Source organism: Mirounga leonina, unplaced genomic scaffold (genome assembly GCF_011800145.1).
Source record: "Mirounga leonina isolate KUSES-001 unplaced genomic scaffold, KU_Mleo_1.0 Mir_177, whole genome shotgun sequence".
NCBI classification, from domain to species: Eukaryota; Metazoa; Chordata; class Mammalia; order Carnivora; family Phocidae; genus Mirounga; species Mirounga leonina.
This window is the reverse complement of record NW_023270459.1, coordinates 3,370,723-3,388,559: the sequence shown is the minus strand read 5'-3', so window position 1 is coordinate 3,388,559 and position 17,837 is coordinate 3,370,723. Positions and strand designations below refer to the sequence as shown.

At 38.3% G+C, this 17,837-nt stretch overlaps 1 protein-coding gene across 4 annotated transcripts in view; it reads left to right on the top strand.

The window, feature by feature from the left end:
• The window catches only part of LOC118022820 (zinc finger protein 82 homolog), a 55,830-nt gene extending 39,441 nt beyond the window's left edge, over positions 1 to 16,389 (top strand). For 2 of the 4 annotated variants that reach the window (XM_035023709.1, XM_035023707.1), the window contains exons 2-5: positions 5,331 to 5,416; positions 6,745 to 6,871; positions 8,165 to 8,257; positions 14,514 to 16,389. In XM_035023709.1, coding sequence (XP_034879600.1) covers positions 5,408 to 5,416; positions 6,745 to 6,871; positions 8,165 to 8,257; positions 14,514 to 15,871 — 1,587 coding nt within the window. In that variant the 5' untranslated portion in view covers positions 5,331 to 5,407 and the 3' untranslated portion in view covers positions 15,872 to 16,389. Of the gene's footprint in view, positions 1 to 4,979; positions 5,417 to 6,744; positions 6,872 to 8,164; positions 8,258 to 14,513 lie in introns of those variants that run through there. The other 2 variants (XM_035023708.1, XM_035023713.1) reach the window with 2 other exon arrangements.
• The last annotated feature ends 1,448 nt before the right edge of the window (positions 16,390 to 17,837 follow it).

Genomic DNA, 17,837 nt, shown 5'->3' with positions numbered 1-17,837 from the left:
ACTAGTGGGTGGTGGCGTGTGTGTGACTGAATTGGGTGCAGAGCCTGGACTGTGTGACTCCGACCCCAGCGTCACAGCTCGATCTTCTGCCCTCTAGCCGCTCGAGCCCACCCGCGGAGAGGACCCCCTACCCCCGCCGCCCCAGTCAGATATCTGAGCGCCAGAGAAGACTCCTAGCCAAAACCCTCAGACCCCACTTAAGAATGCTGCTTGCCTTGATTGTGTTCAGTCACAGAACAGAGTGAAGGCAGCTTATTGTTTTGGTGAAGAACTATTTTGATGTTTTTCCAAATATTTTGTCTGTGCACTTGTGTACGTTTCTTTGTTCTGTAAAGCAGAATCACAAAAATTGATTATTTAAGGAGATAAAGACTCTCCAACACTGAAAAGAAATCCAGTACAGTCAGAAGATTTACTATATTGCTGGAGAGTACAATGTTCTCCTCTAATTTGAAAGACTTTTGAAGACTTTATACATTTTAGGATTATGAAAACATTTACTAGGGTAACAAGTAAGATATCTTTTCAGAATCAGAAACCCCTTTTTTTTTTTTTTTAAGTAATTCAAGGTTGCTCCTAAGTAGAGATTTATAACAGGGGGGAGAAAGTGGTAGTAACAATAAATATTTAGACATGTTATACAGAAGAACTTGATCAAATGTTTTTAATGTGTTCAGAATGATACCTTATCAAATCAAATTTCTTGAGTTTTATGATGCCAAATGGTGTCTCTTTGGAGCTGCTAGGGATGGAGAGCAAAAGGGGCTTTGCTCTACTTCTTGATTCCTATGAATCTTTTTTGCTAATATTATTAATTAAGAAGAATTACATTCTCAAACTTAGTTCTAAAATTTAGTGATGTTGGGGCGCCTGGGTGGCTCAGTCCTTAAGCGTCTGCCTTCGGCTCAGGTCATGGTCCCAGGGTCCTGGGATCGAGCCCCACATCGGGCTCCCTGCTCAGCGGGAAGCCTGCTTCTCCCTCTCCTACTCCCCCTACTTGTGTTCCCTCTCTCGCTGTCTCTCTGTCAAATAAAGAAAAAAAAAATCTTTAAAATTTAGTGATGTTGTAATAAAGAGCAGTCCTGAAAATCTCAAAAAAAGTTTACTAAAAGAGGGGCGCCTGGGTGGCTCAGTTGGTTAAGCTCTGACTCGTGGTTTTGGCTCAGGTCATGATCTCAGTGGCGTGAGATCGAGCCCCACACCAAGCTCATGCTCAGCACAGAGTCTGCTTGAGACTCTTTACTCTTTCCCTCCCCGCTGCTCCTCTCCCTCCTCTCGCTCTTTCTAAAATAAGTAAATAAAATCTTTTTTAAAAAAAAAGTTTACTGTAGGGGCGCCTGGGTGGCTCAGTCAGTTGAGCGTCTGCCTTCGGCTCAGGTCATGATCCCAGCTTCCTGGGATCAAGCCCCACACTGGGCTCTGTGCTGCGCGGAGCCTGCTTCTCCCTCTTCCACTGCCTGCCTGTCTGCCTACTTGTGCTCTCTCTCTCCCTCTGTCAAAGAAATAAATAAAATCTTAAAAAAAAAAAAAAAAGTTTACTGAAAGAGAAAGGGCATCCTAGTATTAAAAAATTATTAAAGGGGCGCCTGGGTGGCTCAGTCGTTAAGCGTCTGCCTTCGGCTCAGGTCATGGTCCCAGGGTCATGGGATCCAGCCCTGCATCTGGCTCCTTGCCCCACAGGAAGCCTGCTTCTCCCTCTCCCACTCCCCCTGCTTGTGTTCTCTCTCTGTCAAATAAATAAATAAAATCTTAAAAAAAAATTATTAAAGATCATTTATCAAAGAATTAAAGTTTTTTTATTAAAGATACTTTTTTTAATACACGGAATATGGGGCATGTCATGTTTTCATTTTATTCATTGCTTATAATGAGGTATTTTAAGTTCTTTATGTGTATTATGTTACTTAACTTTAATAACAACTTTATAAAGTAGATACTGTTATTCTCCAGTTTATCTATGAGGCAACAGTGGCACTGAAAACTAACATGTCTGATGTCTCCTAGTTGATAACTGTCAAACCTTAGTTTCATATCCTGGATCAAGACAGCAAAGCCTGTGTTCTTTATATATGAGAGTCAGTCACCTCCCAACATTGTGGATATTCTTTTTAGTCTGCCTGTTGTACTTGGCAATTTATCATGGATATTTTCCTTCATGAATTAATATGAACTAGTACCATCATTGTCAATAATTGTGTAATATGCTATCATATTGTGGAACCTAGTTTATTTAGCCGGTTGTCTTACTGTTAAGGTACTCTGACTTTTGGTTACAGAATATTCTTTGATGAACTTCCTTGCAGATATCTCTTTGTGTACTTTTATAAAAATTTTCTAAGGATAAATTCCTAGAAATGGAACTTCTAGGTTGAATTATCAGACATTTTATAAAGTACTCATAATATGCCTGATCCTATGCTAGTACTTGGGGAATATAGAGTGACTAAAATGACATGGTTGTGATTCTTAAGTTGCTTATTATCTATCAAGGTAGATAAACCTCTAGAGGAATAAGACTAAGTGTAATATTTGAAGAAGTCAGATAGCACAGCTTGGGAGTTCCTGTGAAGAGACATCATCTGATTACAGCAAGCATTGTCAGGTTGTGCCAAAAAATAACCAAATCCAGAGGATTTCTGTGTAGGTAAATGGATTTTATGTAGTAAGTCTTAGGCCTTAATAGTTTTTATTCTCATGATGTTGATGCAAAATGAGACCAACAGGATAAGAAGATTCAGCAGCTCTTTGGAGGGCATCATGGCTAAAATGACTGGTTCAGAAGCAAGATAAATGTATGAGTCAAGAAGTTAAGAGAGACAGCAGCAGTGAAACAAGGCATTATTTGGGGATGTTTAACCATTCTTTTCTGGGCAAAACTCCAACATACATGAACAAACTTACAAATCATAGAGTTGGATCAGATATTGGGAGCTAGGAGAAAAGAACATAGCAGTTTTTTTCCTTCAAGAGATGACTGCTTTAGAAGTGAGTCTCTTTCACCTATTTGAAGAAAAGCTTACTACTTACAAAATTTTAAAAATATATTTCAAGAGTATATATTGCCATATAAAATTATTAAGTAAATATAAGCAAAAAGAAGAAAATTAAGATCACAATGGGTAAATGAACAATTTTTGCAGATTTTTTTCTGTTGATGTCTCTTAGTGCCTCTTTATGTTGATATGTATGTATACTTTACAAATGTATTCATGTTCATTTTATTTTTCTGAAGGCTACACATCTTGAATATTTTGTATATCCTTATGTATTTTTCTTTTTTTAGATTATTTATTTATTTATTTATTTGACAGAGAGAGACACAGCGAGAGAGGGAACACAAGCAGGGAGAGTGGGAGAGGGAGAAGCAGGCTACCCACCGAGCAGGGAGTCCAATGAGGGGCTCGATCCCAGGACCCTGGGATCATGACCTGAGCCGAAGGCAGACGCTTAACAACTGAGCCACCCAGGCGCCCCAGTCCTTATGTATTTTTAAAAGCTTAGTATTTAGTGATTACTATGTACATATGAACATAAATATAAATATATACACATATATACACACACACATATAAGTCTTTTTGCCCTGCTATAACAGGATCACAGTACTCACAACTGTTATTACCTACATTCTTCATTCAGCAATATGTAGTAAACATATTTCCATCTTTCCAATTAAAGATCTGTATTATCCTTTTTTAAGTGACAAGCTTTTTCACTCTGTGGGTGCTTTATAATTTATTTGATCTGTTTCCTACTGCAGGATATTTAGGTTCCTTCCAGCTTTTTTCCATTTTGATTAATGTCTGTCAGCACATTCTTATATCTTGTGCACATATACGGAGTAGAATTAATCCCCACAGTAGAATTTCTGAGTCAGAAGATGTGCATGGTTTAAATGCTGTCTGTACATACTTTTAAATTTACACAATCTGCAGGTTAGAATATTCATTTCCTTACAAACTTGCTAATATGGGCATCAATACTCTTAAAGAGTATTTAATGTCTTTGGGGGGGACGCCTAGGGGCTCAGTGAGTTAAGCATCTGCCTTCAGCTCAGGTCAAGATCCCGGAGTTCTAGGATCGAGTCCTGCATCGGGCTCCTTGCTCAGCGGGAAGCCTGCTTTTTCCTCTGCCTGCTGCTCCCCCTGCTTGTGCTCTCTCTCTTTCTCCCTCTGACAAATAATTAAATAAAATCTTGAAAAAAAAATGTCTTTGGAGGTTTCACGTGTTATTTCTGCTTTTTTAATGAGTTATGCATGCTCATGGAACAAGAGATTCTGGGTTTCAGAGACAAGAGAGTTGATTGAGAGCTGACTTTGGTTAGAAAAATAAGGATTCCAAATTTAGCTTTGCTACTTAACTGAATTTCTGCAAGTGGTTTTACTTTGTGAATATTCTGGTCCACCGCATAGGTAATTATATACTACATAGCAATCCTGAGGATCCACTTAATGTATATAAAATATCCATCGTATGAAAGTCTTTGATAAATAGATATGTGTTGTCTACCTGTTGAGAGCATGTATCCACACCTTTTCAGCCTAGGTTGTAAGAAAGAGAATGGCAAATAAGTCATGCAGGAAAGCAGTGCGGTTGATTCTGATTGAAAAGAGTAATGAGGGCGCCTGGGTGGCTCAGTTGGTTAAGCGACTGCCTTCGGCTCAGGTCGTGATCCTGGAGTCCCGGGATCGAGTCCCGCATCGGGCTCCCTGCTCGGCGGGGTGCCTGCTTCTCCCTCTGACCCTCCCCCCTCTCATGTGCTCTCTCATTCTCTCTCTCTCAAATAAATAAATGAAATCTTTAAAAAAAAAAAAAGAGTAATGAACCCAGAAGATTCTGGAAGTTACTGTCCTGGCTGCAGGCTGGCAGGCCAGCGGGGTGCCAGTGCATCAGTTTGACAGTGGTTAATGACTGCCAGGATTGGTTCTAATGAATTTCTCTCTTTGTATCTGATGAATCCAAGCAGGCCTATGAGGCTTTGAAAGATATTCTTGTTTAGATGATGTGGCCCTTTATCAGCCCTGGAATTACTTTTTAATTTTTTTTTCTAAGTAATCTTTCTACTTTTTTAAGTAATCTGTGCATGCAATGTGGGGCTCAAACTTAAAACCCAAAGATCAAGAGTTGCACGCTCTACTGACTAAGCCAGCCACGCACCCCTAGCCCTGGAATTTCTGAGGAGGGATGTGATTTGTCCAGACTCCCTCATATTTCCCTGTGTGTGTGTGTGTGTGTTGGGAAGTCAAGGGAGGGGAAAGAACAAATGGACTCCAGCCATTTTGGGAGTTCTGAGGCCTATCTGATCTTATGGCCTCCTTTTCCTCCCCCAGCTCTGGCCTCTGTGAACTCTGCTTCTCCAGAAAACTAAACCCCAAGGAGGACTGACCGGTTCTTGAATTTCTAAACCATGGCCCATGTAAGTTACTGTTTCTTTCTCCTTCTGAAAATACTTTCATGTTAATGCCCTATGAACATTTTTTTATCCTGAAACTTCCTATCAGAGCCTAGGAATCTTCTCCCAGTCCTCCAAATTCAGTGAGGGATGAGGCTGTTTAGCACACCTATCCTATGAATCCTCTTTTCCCCAGTCATTATTCATGTATTCATTGAAGAAAATCATTCAGCATCTCCTATATGTGCTCGGTCTTCTGCTAAGGGCTGTAGTGGGGTAGAAATGAAATCACTTGAGGGAGATGTTTGACCATCTCTTGTGAGTTGATGAAAGAGGATGGGCCCATTTGACTACTCATGGGGAAACTGGGTGTTTCTGGATTTGAGTTTTCCAAGTATGTAAGATAAGATTTGCTGTTGGTTGACCTCAGCCTCAATATATGGTGAAATCTCATGTTTTGTGAGACTTTTAGGACTGGGCAGAGATATTGTTGGGTCTTGCATGCAGAGAGATCAAGGATCTTTTCTGGGAATCCCTGAGAGTTGTACACTAGGAATAGGGTTCCATTTGTAGTTGAACAGGATATGCTGTCTAGAATGATAACTTTGTGAATCTGGATCATCAGTATCCAGAATCTACGTCCATATCCTTTAAGTCAGGAACAAGGAATGCATACAGTGAAAGACGGAAAATGGTAACAAGTAGGAAGATTGTGCAGATACATAAGTAGTTGTGGACCTTCAGAACTCAGGAGTACCTTAAATAATTTGAATAGACCAAAATGGAAGAATGATTAAGTCTCATATATCCCTCACATAGACTATTATACAATTTTTTTAAAGTTCACTAAAGAATCTGTCATAAATGGAAAAATGCTTACAATATTATCTGATTCAATGATGAACTTGGAAGAAATTCTTTAACTATATTCAGATCCTTTTCTAACAAATATTGTAAGGAAACTTTAAAAAAATCTGTTCTTTAAGGGGAAAGGGTGGAAGAACTCACATTTCTTGAGAATTTATGAGGGAGACATACAACAGGCAGAGGCTTATCTAAAATATTTTATTTAATTGGAAAACTGATTTTTTTCTTTCCCAGACATGTTGGGATGATCAAGATACACCAGAGTATTCAGGTGACTGCACCTGTAGCAGCAGGATTCTTCAAGAGCACATAGGCATGCTGCTTCAGGCACACTCATCTCCTAACTCACTATGTTAAAGGCTTCTAGCCTAAGCCTTTACCTAAGCCTTTTGGTTTGCCACATGGTCCATGTCCTCCAGTATCTCTTCCATCTTAAAAACAAATTTTCTTTAACCTCAAATGTATTATATCGTTTGTCATTGCAGGGGTCAGTGATGTTCAATGATGTGTCCATAGTCTTCTCTCAGGAGGAGTGGGAATACCTGGACTTGGAACAGAGGGACTTGTACAGAGATGTAATGTTGGAGAATTACAGCAACTTGGTCTCACTGGGTAAGGTTCTCTGCCTCTAGTAATTTAGACCTGTTCACTGTAATATCTGCTTTTTTCTCTGGAAATTTTAGGAATATCTTTCAAGAAACTAAATTTCTGCTCCCTTTTCCCAGTGAATGGTTTGAACTTTCTTTGTTTGGAAGTGAATACCTCAATTAAGCATATTCATCTTCCTCATCCTTAAGTGGCCTTCAGGCCTTCCTTAATGATGAAAAAGGGCTGGATTTGAATTGGCCTTACTTGTGTCATAGAAACCAGGTTTCACTTGGTGTATGAACCCAGAATTGCTATAGGTGTTTTATTTGTTGTTATACATGTAAGGAAAATGGCCAGACCCTATATCTCAGTTTTTAATCTATCAAAAGAACATATAATATCTGCAGTGATAAGTTGGATCAACAGGATTTATTTACAATTCAAGAGAACTCGTTCCTTTTGTTAATAAACTTACTTTTACCTACTTTTATGATTGAAAGTTAAAAATCCAAGAACTTTGCACTTAACATTGTGTGAATATCCTAAGAAATAATAAATGCCTCCAGAAGCTTTTTGTTTTCCTCTCGGCAAAACAACGACAATAAATAATAGCTAATAAAATACATTCAACACTTGAACAACATAGGGGTTAGGGACACCAACCCTCTACACAGTCAAAAAGTTGCATGTAACTTTTGACTCCCCAAAAACTTAATTACTAATAGCTTACTGTTGATCAGAAGTTTTACTGATAATATAAACAGTTGATTAACATATTTTATATGTTATATGTATTATACTGTATTCTTACAATAAAGTAAGCTAGAGAAGAAAAAATGTCAAGAAAATCATAAAGAAAATACTTTTACAGTACTATACTGTATCAAAAAAATCCACATATATGTGGATCCGTGCAGTTCAATCTCGCATAGTTCAAGGGTCAACTGTATATATAGTGCTGAGTACATATTCTAGGCAATGTTTAGATATGGATATATGTTAATATAACTGTCACAACAATTGTGTATGATAGGTGCTATTACTCATCTTACAATTGAGATGTGGCAGAGACAGGATTTAAACTCAGGCAATCTGTGCTCTTAACCACTATTGCCTCTCAAGAAGGATTACTTGTATGAATATAAATCTATTTATTATGTAACCTTAATGTGAATATTTTTTAACCATCTTGCCCTTCTTTGTTCTAAAGGTTTTATCAATTCCCATTTGACTTATAGTTAATAAAAATTTAACCAAAACTGAATCGAAGTAATTTTGAATTTATTTTCTATTTCCATATCACCTCCTTCTAATCAGGATGCTTCATTTCTAAGCCAGACGTGATTTCCTTATTGGAGCAAGGAAAAGAGCCCTGGAAAGTTGTGAGGAAAGGAAGGAGGCGATATCCAGGTGAGTGAGAGCCATTTGAACAGGGGGAAGCCATCACAGAGGAAACCACCCAATTAGTTAGGGAAGAGGCACACTCTACTGATGTTGTTTACAGAGTCCTCTTTAAAGGTCGAAGGCCTGGGGCACCTGGCTGGCTCAGCCAGTGGAGCGTGCTAATCTTGATCTTGGTTATGTTTGTAAATTCAAGCCCCACATTGGATATAGAGATTATTTAAAGATAAAAACTTTTTTTTTTTTTAAAGATTTTATCTATTTATTTGAGAGAGAGAGTAAGAGAGAGAGAGCACAAGTGGGGTGAGGGGCAGAGAGAGAAACAGACTCCCCGCTGAGCAGGGAGCCCTAGGGGGGAGGGGGGCGGGGATCGATCCCAGGACTCCGGGATCATGACCTGAGCCAAAGGCAGACACTTAACTGACTGAGCTACCCAGGTGCCCTTAAAAATAAGATCTTAAAAAATTTTTAAATATAAAGGTCCAAGGCCTGAAGAGAAAAGGTCTAAGACCTGAGGAGCAAATTAAGATGCTATCTTAGTTAGGGATACTAATAGATACTAATAGGGATACTAATAGAACTATTTCTTTATCCCATTTACCACTCTTTTGTTGTTGTTGTTGTTTCAAATTTTCCTCCCCTTTGAAGGGGGCATGGGTGGAGAGGTGCTCTCTTTGTTCCCTACTGACAACCACTCTCTATATATTTTTTGACTCAGCTGCTTTCTTTTGCATTTATAAATAGTAGATAAGTAGACTGACTGACTGACTTATCTACCTACCTCTAGGCTGGGCACAGTGCTAGACACTATCAATATAGTGGTAAACGGGGTGCCTGCGTGGCTCAGTCGTTAAGCGTCTGCCTTCGGCTCAGGTCATGATCCCAGGGTCCTGGGATCGAGCCCCGCATCGGGCTCCCTACCCGGCGGGAAGCCTGCTTCTCCCTCTCCCACTCCCCCTGCTTGTGTTCCCTCTCTCGCTGTGTCTCTCTGTGTCACATAAATAAATAAAATCTTAAAAATATATATATATATATATAGTGGTAAACAAAACCAATAAAGTTTCTGTCCTCATGGAATTTACCTTGTAATAAGAGACACATAGTAACTGTAGATAAATAAAAAATATAATTTCAGCTAATAGAGTACTATGAAGTAAAATAAAAAGAGTAAGGGAAGAGAAAATGGTGTGGGCTAAAAGGCTATTTTAGGTATGGTCTGAAAAACCTTTTTTGGGGAAATAAAAGACTATAAAGAAAAATATGCTTGACATTGTAATAATAAATGTTTTATCAGCAATCAAAGTTTCATATGAATTACTCTAGAAGATAGATCCTTAGATCACAGAATATCATTCTTTGCTTTTTTTCTGTGTGTGTGTGTACCTATGTGTGTGTATATATATACCTTCATATCAGGAAGAAACATTAGTTTAATAGAGTATGGGGAGAATGATCTCTTGGTTTAGCTTCTACCTCTGTGCTGTTTTCATTTCTCTTTGAATGTCTTCTTAAAAAAAGATCCTAGGGGCACCTGGGTATCTTAGTCAGTTAAGCGTCTGACTCTTGATCTCAGCTCAGGTCTTGATCTCAGGGTGGTGAGTTCAAGCCCCACGTTGGGCTCCATGCTGGGCATGAAGCCTACTTAAAAAAAATTCTTCAAAATTCTTTATATAGAGACATATGTTGTCATGTTGTATTTTGCTCTCTGTACATTCAGGTCTGACTGAGGAGACCCATTTTAGGCTAAGAGTTCTTGTTTTGTAACAAGGCCATTTCAGTGCCCACACTGTCTATAATGTTATATCTTCTTAGTCACTGTCTACCACAGGAAGGAAAGATACGCTTTTTATACCAATCCTAACTTATTTTCTTTTCACATTTAGATAATTAAATGACATTTACCACTATTAATGCTGAAAAAAACAATGACATGCAGAGGTTCCAGATGAATAAGATGATATCAGTTTAATCAGGAAATATTTAGCCAAAATGACAACTGTTGACTCAAAGTTAGACATCTTAAACAAGATCATTTTTTTTTTTAAAGATTTTATTTATTTATTTGAGACAGAGAGAATGAGAGAGAGAGCACATGAGAGGGGTGAGGGTCAGAGGGAGAAGCAGGCTCCCTGCTGAGCAGGGAGCCCGATGCGGGACTCAATCCCGGGACTCCAGGATCATGACCTGAGCCAAAAGCAGTCGCTTAACCAACTGAGCCACCCAGGCGCCCAAGATCATTTTTTTCTTTCATTTTCTTTTCTTCCTTTGTTTCTTTCTTCCTGTAAGTAACTTAGTGAAGTATATAACATGCATATAGAAAAGTAGACAAATGAGGGAAGACTTTTTTGAGGAGAGATATGAAGGCTCAAGCCATGAAGAGCTCAAGCTCTCTAGGGCAAGAGCCTTCTGAGCCAATAGAAAAGGCCTAAGGAGGAAGTTAGCTTTGCATGTTTGAGGAATAAAAAGAAGGCTCAGGTCGTGGTCTCAGGGTCTTGAGATCAAGACTGGCATCGCATTGCACTCCCTGTTCAGCGAAGAGTCTGCTTTTCTCCCTCAGCCCCTCTCCCAGCTCTGTCTCTCTCTAAAATAAATAGGGGCACGCTCAATCAGTTAAGCGTCTGCCTTCGGCTTGGGTTGTGGTCTTGGGGTCCTGGGATCGAGCCCCGCATCTGGGCTCCCTGCTGCTCTTCCCCTGCTTGTGCTCTCTCACTCTCAAATAAATAAATAAATAAATAAATAAATAAAATCTTAAAAAGAAATAAAAGAAATAAATCTTTAAAAAAATGTTGATTTATTTTCATAGATTTCCCCATATTGGATCACTCTAAAATTCTTTGAATAAACAATACTGGGTCAATGTGGTGTTTTATTAGATGCTTAGAATTTTTATATCAGTTTTCAGAAAATTGGTATGTAGTTTTTATTAGTGACCTTTATTTAGTATAATATTACTTTATGAAAATAGTTCGGAAGTCCTCCTTTTTCTTAGTTCTCCGTCTAAATAGAATTTGGATGGCCTGTTCTTTAAAGCTTCTTTTTTAGGAGAAGGAGATGGTAAGTCTGACCACATTCTCTATTTGCTCTTTGGAAATTAATGTTTATGCATTGTATCTCTTCTGTGGCCAGTTTTGGTAAATATATTTTCCTAGAAAATTACTCATTTTAGCTATGTTTTAAAATTTATGGGCACAGTAATCTTTTTTTCAGCTATCCTCTGTATTCATGGTTATTTTCACTTTGTCACTTCTTGTGTGCTTTCTTGCTATTTTCCTTGTATTAACTAATGCTTTATCTGTTTTGCTGATTTGTTTTTTAAAAGAAAGTTTTTGTTTTATGTATTAGTTCTTCTTTTCTGTTTTCTAATTCTGCGTTTATATCAATTAATTTCTTCTGCTTTGCTTCAGTTTACTTTATTCTTTTTCTGATTTCTTTGATTTTTAATTGATTTTTCTCTCATGTTTATTGCTGTGTTTAAGTTTTTAAATTTTCTTCTAAGCACTATGCTTATATTTTGTAGATACTAATTTAGTGTGGATTTTAAAATTATTATTACCATTGTTTTCTAAAAAACAAAAATACTGTTTTGGAATTTATTTCCCTATTGATCTAAAAGTTATTTAATATAGACTTCTAAAATTTCAAGTGGATTTAGCTTTGGGTTTTTAAAATTTTATTATTTTCAGCTTTAGTAGAAAATGTCTAGGGCGCCTGGATGGCTCAGTTGGTTAAGCGACTGCCAAGGTCATGATCCTGGACTCCAGGATCGAATCCCGCATCAGGCTCCCTGCTTAGCAGGGAGTCTGCTTCTCCCTCTGACCCTCCCCCCTCTCATGCTCGCTCTCTCTCAAATAAATAAATAAAATCTCTAAAAAAAAAAAATTAAAAAAAAAAGAAAATGTCTATATTATTTCAACCTTTTTATACAGACCATATAATAATTGAAAACCTCCTCCTTTTTCTCTCTCATACGTAACTCATTCAGCACTTAAATGTTTCTCTGGCTATTTCTCCTACTGGTTTACCATCTTCTCTCTAAATCCAACATGACCTTTGTTAGCAGATTCTTCACACTCAAGTGACTGCAAGACCCTTTTCCCTATTAGTGAGTTCCTTCATATCACATCTTTTTTTTCCTTTTCTTTTTTGCTAAGGATTTCATAAGAACTTCAGTAAAGTATAAACATGTTTTCCTGTATGGAAAATCACTGGCACACATTTCTAGGAAATACAGGAACAGCCTTGCCTCTAAAGGAATGGAAAGGAGACCTGAGCAAAGAGATGAGGGAACAAAACCAGATGAGCATTATAAAATGGATGAGTAATAGAATTCAAGAGAGATTAATGAATAGAACTCCTCAGTACTTTTATTGTGATGTGGAGACAAAAGAAAAAGTAGCTCACAGCTATATGAAGATAGATAAGGGGTTTAAGCAATGAAAGGGATATATAAGAGTATATAACCACCATTTTCCATTTATATATTTAGCTGGACTAGCTTGGATGAATAAAGGGAGTATTTAATCATTGTTGTAATATGTGAGAGATTAAAGACAGAAGTATATTCAGAATAAGTATATAACCTTAAAAAAAAAAGAATGAGTATAGAACCATGGGAATTCAATGAGTGAAATTCATCTTGTGCTATGCATGTATTATTTTTTAAAAAGATTTTATTTATTATTTATTTATTTATTTATTTGAGAGAGAGAGAGAATGAGAGACAGAGAGCATGAGAGGGAGGAGGGTCAGAGGGAGAAGCAGACTCCCTGCCGAGCAGGGAGCCCGATGCAGGACTCGATCCAGGGACTCCAGGATCATGACCTGAGCCGAAGGCAGTTGTTTAACCAACTGAGCCACCCAGGCGCCCCAAAAAGATTTTATTTATTTGAGAGAGAGTGAGCATGACCGGGGGGAGGGGCAGAGGGAGAAGGAGAAGCAGACTCCTCACTGAGCAGGGAGTCTGACATGGAGCTCGATCCCAGGACCCTGAGACCGTGACCTAGTCCAAAGGCAGGTGCTTAACCAACTGAGCCATCTAGGTGCCCCTGAATGTATTATTTAATGGAGAGTAAAGTAGAGATTGTTTCTGCCATTACAGAAGTCTAGGGGTAAGGAAAGGAGAGCAACAAGTGGAAACATTTATAAATATATAATTTCAACACAGACATATGTTGCTATGCAATACATATATAAGAACATAGGTTTAGATACTGACAGTAGTCAGTCTTAAAGGAAGTGACTTTTAACCTAAGACCTCAGGATGAGGGGCACCTGGGTGGCTCAGTTGGTTAAGCGTCTGCCTTTGGCTCAGGTCAGGATCCCAGGGTCCTGGGATCAAGCCCCACATCGGGCTCGTTGCTCAGCAGGGAGCCTGCTTCTCCCTCTCCCTCTGCCTGCCACTTCCCCTGGTTGTGCTCTCTGTCAAATAAATAAACAAAATCTTAAAAAAAAAACAAAAAACCTCAGGATGAGAAGTAGCCAGCAGTGCAAAGAACCCAGGCCGAAGATTTTGGGAGATAGAGCAGACTGAGATGATGTGTTACAGGTAAGCAGAGGCCTTTTAACCATAGCAAGTTTTATTTTAGTCTAAGAATAAAGAGAAATTATTGAAAAAAGTTAAGTATGAATTCTTAACCTTTCATCTCCATCAGAATTGTGTGAAGAATATTAAATACGGGACTGGCCAGGACTGTAGAATCTGATCCAGGTGGTTTGGGTGGTATCTAAACCTCAGTATTTAGGGGCACCTGGGTGGCTCATTTGGTTGAACATCCAACTCTTGGTTCAACTAAGGTCATGTTCTCAGGGTCATGAGATCGAGCCCCGGGTCAAGCTCTGTGCTCAGAGGGGAGTCTGCTTGGGATTCTTTCTCTCCCTCTCCCCCTGCTCGAGCATGTGTGTATGGGGGGGGGAGGTGTAGGTGTGTGTGTGGGGGTGTGCACGCACACATATGTGCACGTGTGCTCTCTCAAATAAATACATCTTTAAAAAATAAACATCAATATTTAGAACAAGTTCTCTGTGATTCTACTCTACATCTCAATTTGAGACCCACTGCCTTAAAATGTTTACTAATCACCAGTCTCACTTTCTTACATGAACTTTCATTTTTCCTGGTGTTACCTTATGCTTTTTTTTTCAAACTGTATAACTGATATTTAGAATTTCACTGAGTATTACTTTAGTTGTCTTTTATTTCTACTGTAGAAATTTTACTTCTTTTAAAAAAAGGAAACCATGTGTTTGCCTTCTTACTTTCTTTTAGATCTAGAGACCAGGTATGAGACCAAGAAGTTCTCTTCGGAAAATGACATTCATGAAATAAACTCACCCCAGTGGAAGATAATGGAAAGAATTAAAAACCATGGCCTTAAGGGCCTAATTTTAAAAAGTGATTGGGAGTCCAAAAGAAAATTTGAAGGACAGGAGGGATATTTCAGTCAAATAAAAACTGCATCTCAAAAAGTGCCCTCTTACCAAAAACGCACATCTCTAACTCCACACCAGAGACTTCATTTTGTGGAGAAACCCTATGAATGTAAAGAATGTGGGAAAACCTTTAGAGTACGCCAACAGCTTACTTTCCATCATAGAATTCATACTGGTGAAAAACCCTATGAATGCAAGGAATGCGGAATGGCCTTTAGACAGACTGCACATCTTACTCGACATCAGAGACTTCATTCTGGTGAAAAGCTCTATGAATGTAAGGAATGTGGAGAATCTTTCATATGTGGCCCAGACCTCAGAGTACATCAGAAAATTCATATTGGTGAGAAGCCCTATGAATGTAAAGAATGTGGGAAGGCCTTCAGAGTGCGTGGACAACTTACTCTCCATCAGAGGATTCATACTGGTGAGAAACCCTATGTATGTACAGAATGTGGAAAGGCCTTTAGACAGTATGCACACCTTACTCGACATCAGAAGCTTAATATTGCTGACAAACTCTACGAATGTAAAGAATGTGGGAAGGCCTTTTTGTGTGGCTCTGGCCTTAGAGTACATCACAAACTTCATACTGGTGAGAAACCCTATGAATGTAAGGAATGTGGGAAGGCCTTTAGAGTGAGACAACAACTAACACTCCACCAGAGAATTCATACTGGTGAGAAACCCTATGAATGTAAGGAATGTGGAAAGACCTTTAGTCGTGGTTATCATCTTATTCTTCATCACAGAATTCACACTGGTGAGAAGCCTTATGAATGTAAGGAATGTTGGAAGGCCTTTAGTCGTTACTCACAACTTATTTCACACCAAAGTATCCATATTGGTGTTAAACCCTATGACTGCAAGGAATGTGGGAAGGCTTTTAGATTACTCTCACAACTTACACAACATCAGAGTATTCATGTTGGTGAGAAACCCTATAAATGTAAGGAATGTGGGAAGGCCTTTAGATTGCGCCAAAAGCTTACTCTACATCAGAGTATTCATACTGGTGAAAAACCTTTTGAATGTAAGGAATGTAGGAAGGCTTTTAGACTTAATTCATCCCTTATTCAACATCTGAGGATTCATTCTGGTGAGAAACCCTATGAATGTAAAGAATGTAAGAAGGCCTTTAGACAACATTCACACCTTACCCATCATCTGAAAATTCATAATGTAAAAATATAAGATAGTTTTTCAATCCTGTCTTGTAGAACACTCTATGACTGTAGTAATTAATCCCTTTTGCTTCCTTCATACAGGGAACTGACTTGGCATGAGAGGTTTTATATCATTAAAAGAATATGTTAACTTAATGTATTCCACCATCACTTAAACCTGATAAACTTCACATTTATTCTAAAAATTAATCCTATCAATGTAACAAATGTGGGAGACACATCATCTCTGTCCAGTCACTTTCCCACTTGTATTATGTTGATAAGATGCTTAACTGCTCTGTGCTATAATTTTTTCACTTGTAAAATGGTAATATAATACTGTGGCAGAATAAAGATTGCTGTAAATTCTTTGACATTTCTCTCCCACCGTCAAGAGCTGGAATCTACATCCCTTCCCCTTGAGGCTGGGCAGACTGTGACTGTTTTGACTAGTAGAAGTACTGCTGTGCCAGTTTCTGGACCCAGGCTTTACTGGCAGATTTTACTTCATTTCTTGGAATGCTCTCTTAAGCTTAGGCCCTGAATTCTGTTAAAAAGTCTGGCTGCTCTGCTGAAGAGACCACATGGAGAAGCCCTAAGACTACATAGAAAGGAAGAGCACCCTTCTTAGCCCAGTCTTCCACACATGCCTACCAAGACACCAGATATTTGAGTAAAATAATGTTGGATCCTCCAGACCAGCCAGCAGCTGAATGCCAGACTGACTTCAGTTGATGCCATATAAAATAGATGAATCTACCAACTGAGCCCCTGCCCAAATTCCTAACCCATAAGATCATGAGATATAATAAAATGATTGTTTTAAGCCACTAAATTTTGTTTTATTATTATCATTAATATTACTCTTTTGAAAAGTCATATGAAAGACTATGGGTACAACAAATAAAGAAATGCCTTCCACTAAAACTCACCCTTATTGAACCTCAGATAACTTACTCTTTAAAATAGAAATTCTTTCTCAATTTGTTCATAAAAAAGCAGATATTCTGGGGCACCTGGGTGGCTCAGTCGGCTAAGTGTCTGCCTTCGGCTCAGGTCATGATCCCAGGGACCTGTGATGGAGTCCCGCATTAGGCTCCCTGTTCCATGGGGAGCCTGCTTCTCCCTCTGCCTCTCTCTCTGTCTCTTATGAATAAATAAAATCTTTAAAAAAAAAAGCAGATATTCTATAATCTCCATTCTCTGGTCCCAGTCTAAATTTAATTTAAAATCAACAGAGTAATGTAAAAAGAAATTATTTGGAAATTAAAAATCACTTGTATTACAACTCTTGTGTTGATTTTTAAAAATACATTGTAGCCTTTTTATGATCAGACTGTCCTATTTTTGGCCAGTGGGAATCCCCTCAAATTGGTTCCTATATCCTTTTGTCATGACCACTACAGCCTTTGATAGCTTCCTTTTTTCCCTGACCAAATGCACTGGTTAGGTATGAAGTATATCAGGGCACTTATTGATAAATAAAGGGGGAAAGTGGAGCATTTATTTTGTCTTTCCTTTATTACCTATATTTAAGACAACCAAAAGTTGAAGAACAGCTCTTTATTATGAGAGAAATCTAGCTAATAAAGGTCAAAGGAATGACAATTTGAAAAATCACTTTCTACAAAATAATGGATCTTGGTGGTGATATTGATGGATGCAAAGATCATTAGGTGAAAAAGATTAATAGTAAGCTTTTAATGGAGCAGAATGACAGAACCCACTAATCTACATTAACATCTCAATTATATCAGCCAGACCGTGTGCATCTTGATGTTAATGCAATGGCTAAATGTAGCATCATTTGTTAAGTGTTCTTGCCCCAAATGTTGACCCAGATGTATAACTTAGTCTCTAAATCTAATTACCAGGTTATAGGAAACTTGGGGAATAAAGGAACAAATTAATGACACAAGGAAGCAAACAACCAAATACAGAATGTACAAAATTTCACAGAATAAATGGTCTTTTAACTAATATATGTTAAGACA